Below are 2462 nucleotides of genomic sequence, written 5' to 3'. Positions count from 1 at the left end.
GCGTCCGCCCGGAGAGCGGAAGGTCGCGGGTTCGATCCCCGACTGCGTCATACCAAAGACGTTAAAATATGGTACTTGTTGGTCCCTGCCTGGCGCTCGGCATTACTGGGTACAACAGGGACTGGTCGGCTCGGAATCAGTATAATGTGTCTGAGTGGGGTATTCATGCTTCACTGCGGCATGGTATCTCAGTGGGCTAGCGCTATAAAACCAGCTTCAGTCTGGGCTAGTACAAGCAGGCGCACATACATACACACACACACGCATGCACGTCGTCATATGAGCGAAATATTCTCAAGTACGACGTTAAACCCAATTTCACCTCACCTCACCTGACGACTGGCACCGATGATGCCTGGCGCTGATCTGACGACTGGCGCCGATCCGATTTTCTCCACAGTCGCCGCAAAGTCCACTGACCTCCTATGAGGGGGTAGCAAAAGTCTACCATCCGTGGAAACTTCCCAAATCAGACTGTCAGGTTATAGCTTCGCCGCAAAGTCTTCTCCGAAGCTCTAAGTGTGACTGACTCCACTTGGGGTAAATCTGCAATAAACTGGATCTCCCCTGAAGATGGAACACGGGGAGGAGAATCCAGATACTGGATCTCCCCTGAAGATGGAACACGGGGAGGAGAATCTAGATACTGGATCTCCCCTGAAGATGGAACACGGGGAGGAGAATCTAGATACTGGATCTCCCCTGAAGATGGAACACGGGGAGGAGAATCCAGATACTGGATCTCCCCTGAAGATGGAACACGGGGAGGAGAATCTAGATTCTGGATCTCCCCTGAAGATTGAACACGGGGAGGAGAATCTAGATACTGGATCTCCCCTGAAGATGGAACACGGGGAGGAGAATCTAGATACTGGATTTCCCTGAAGATGGAACACGGGGAGGAGAATCTAGATACTGGATTTCCCCTGAAGATGGAACACGGGGAGGAGAATCTAGATACTGGATCTCCCCTGAAATTGGAACACGGGGAGGAGAATCTAGATATTGGATTTCCCCTGAAGATGGAACACGAGGAGGAGAATCTAGATACTGGATCTCCCCTGAAGATGGAACACGGGGAGGAGAATCTAGATACTGGATCTCCCCTGAAGATTGAACACGGGGAGGAGAATCTAGATACTGGATTTCCCCTGAAGATGGAACACGGGGAGGAGAATCTAGATACTGGATCTCCCCTGAAGATGGAACACGGGGAGGAGAATCCAGATACTGGATCTCCCCTGAAGATTGAACACGGGGAGGAGAATCTAGATACTGGATTTCCCCTGAAGATTGAACACGGGGAGGAGAATCTAGATACTGGATCTCCCCTGAAGATGGAACACGGGGAGGAGAATCTAGATACTGGATCTCCCCTGAAGATGGAACACGGGGAGGAGAATCTAGATACTGGATCTCCCCTGAAGATTGAACACGGGGAGGAGAATCTAGATACTGGATCTTCCCTGAAGATGGAACACAGGGAGGAGAATCTAGATACTGGATCTCCCTGAAGATGGAACACAGGGAGGAGAATCTAGATACTGGATCTCCCTGAAGATTGAACACGGGGAGGAGAATCTAGATACTGGATCTCCCTGAAGATTGAACACAGGGAGGAGAATCTAGATACTGGATCTCCCCTGAAGATGGAACACGGGGAGGAGAATCTAGATACTGGATCTCCCCTGAAGATGGAACACGAGGAGGAGAATCTAGATACTGGGGAGGAGAATCTAGATACTGGATCTCCCCTGAAGATTGAACACGGGGAGGAGAATCTAGATACTGGATCTCCCCTGAAGATTGAACACGGGGAGGAGAATCTAGATACTGGATCTCCCCTGAAGATGGAACACGGGGAGGAGAATCTAGATACTGGATCTCCCCTGAAGATTGAACACGGGGAGGAGAATCTAGATACTGGATCTCCCCTGAAGATTGAACACGGGGAGGAGAATCTAGATACTGGATTTCCCCTGAAGATGGAACACAGGGAGGAGAATCTAGATACTGGATCTCCCCTGAAGATGGAACACGGGGAGGAGGATGCTGGAATCCCCTGAAGATGGAACACAGGGAGGAGAATCTAGATACTGGATCTCCCTGAAGATGGAACACAGGGAGGAGAATCTAGATACTGGATCTCCCCTGAAGATGGAACACGGGGAGGAGAATCTAGATACTGGATCTCCCTGAAGATGGAACACCCCCTGAAGATCCCCTGAACATTGAACACGGGAGGAGAATCTAGATACTGGATCTCCCCTGAAGATTGAACACGGGGAGGGAGAATCTAGATACTGGATTTCCCCTGAAGAGATGGAACACGGGGAGGAGAATCTAGATACTGGATTCTCCCCTGAAGATGGAACACGGGAGGAGAATCTAGATACTGGATCTCCCCTGAAGATTGAACACGGGGAGGAGAATCTAGATACTGGATCTCCCCTGAAGATTGA

General features: G+C 50.2%; 1 protein-coding gene across 1 annotated transcript; it reads left to right on the top strand.

Annotated features, from left to right (window-relative positions):
- Positions 1-887: 887 nt before the first annotated feature.
- Positions 888-1514, top strand: LOC124260421 (uncharacterized protein DDB_G0290685-like). Its single transcript, XM_046694732.1, has one exon. The coding sequence runs from the start codon at positions 888-890 to the stop codon at positions 1512-1514; it is 627 nt and encodes a 208-aa protein (XP_046550688.1).
- Positions 1515-2462: the final 948 nt, after the last annotated feature.

This window comes from Haliotis rubra, unplaced genomic scaffold (genome assembly GCF_003918875.1).
Source record: "Haliotis rubra isolate DU_JTF1 unplaced genomic scaffold, ASM391887v1 Scf762, whole genome shotgun sequence".
NCBI classification, from domain to species: domain Eukaryota; kingdom Metazoa; phylum Mollusca; class Gastropoda; order Lepetellida; family Haliotidae; genus Haliotis; species Haliotis rubra.
Note: the sequence above shows the minus strand (reverse complement) of the source record. Positions and strands in the feature narration are given on the sequence as shown.

Coding starts and splice junctions, on each gene's coding strand:
- LOC124260421 (XM_046694732.1), top strand. CDS start 888: ATGGAACACGGGGAGGAGAATCTAGATACTGGATTTCCCCTGAAGATG.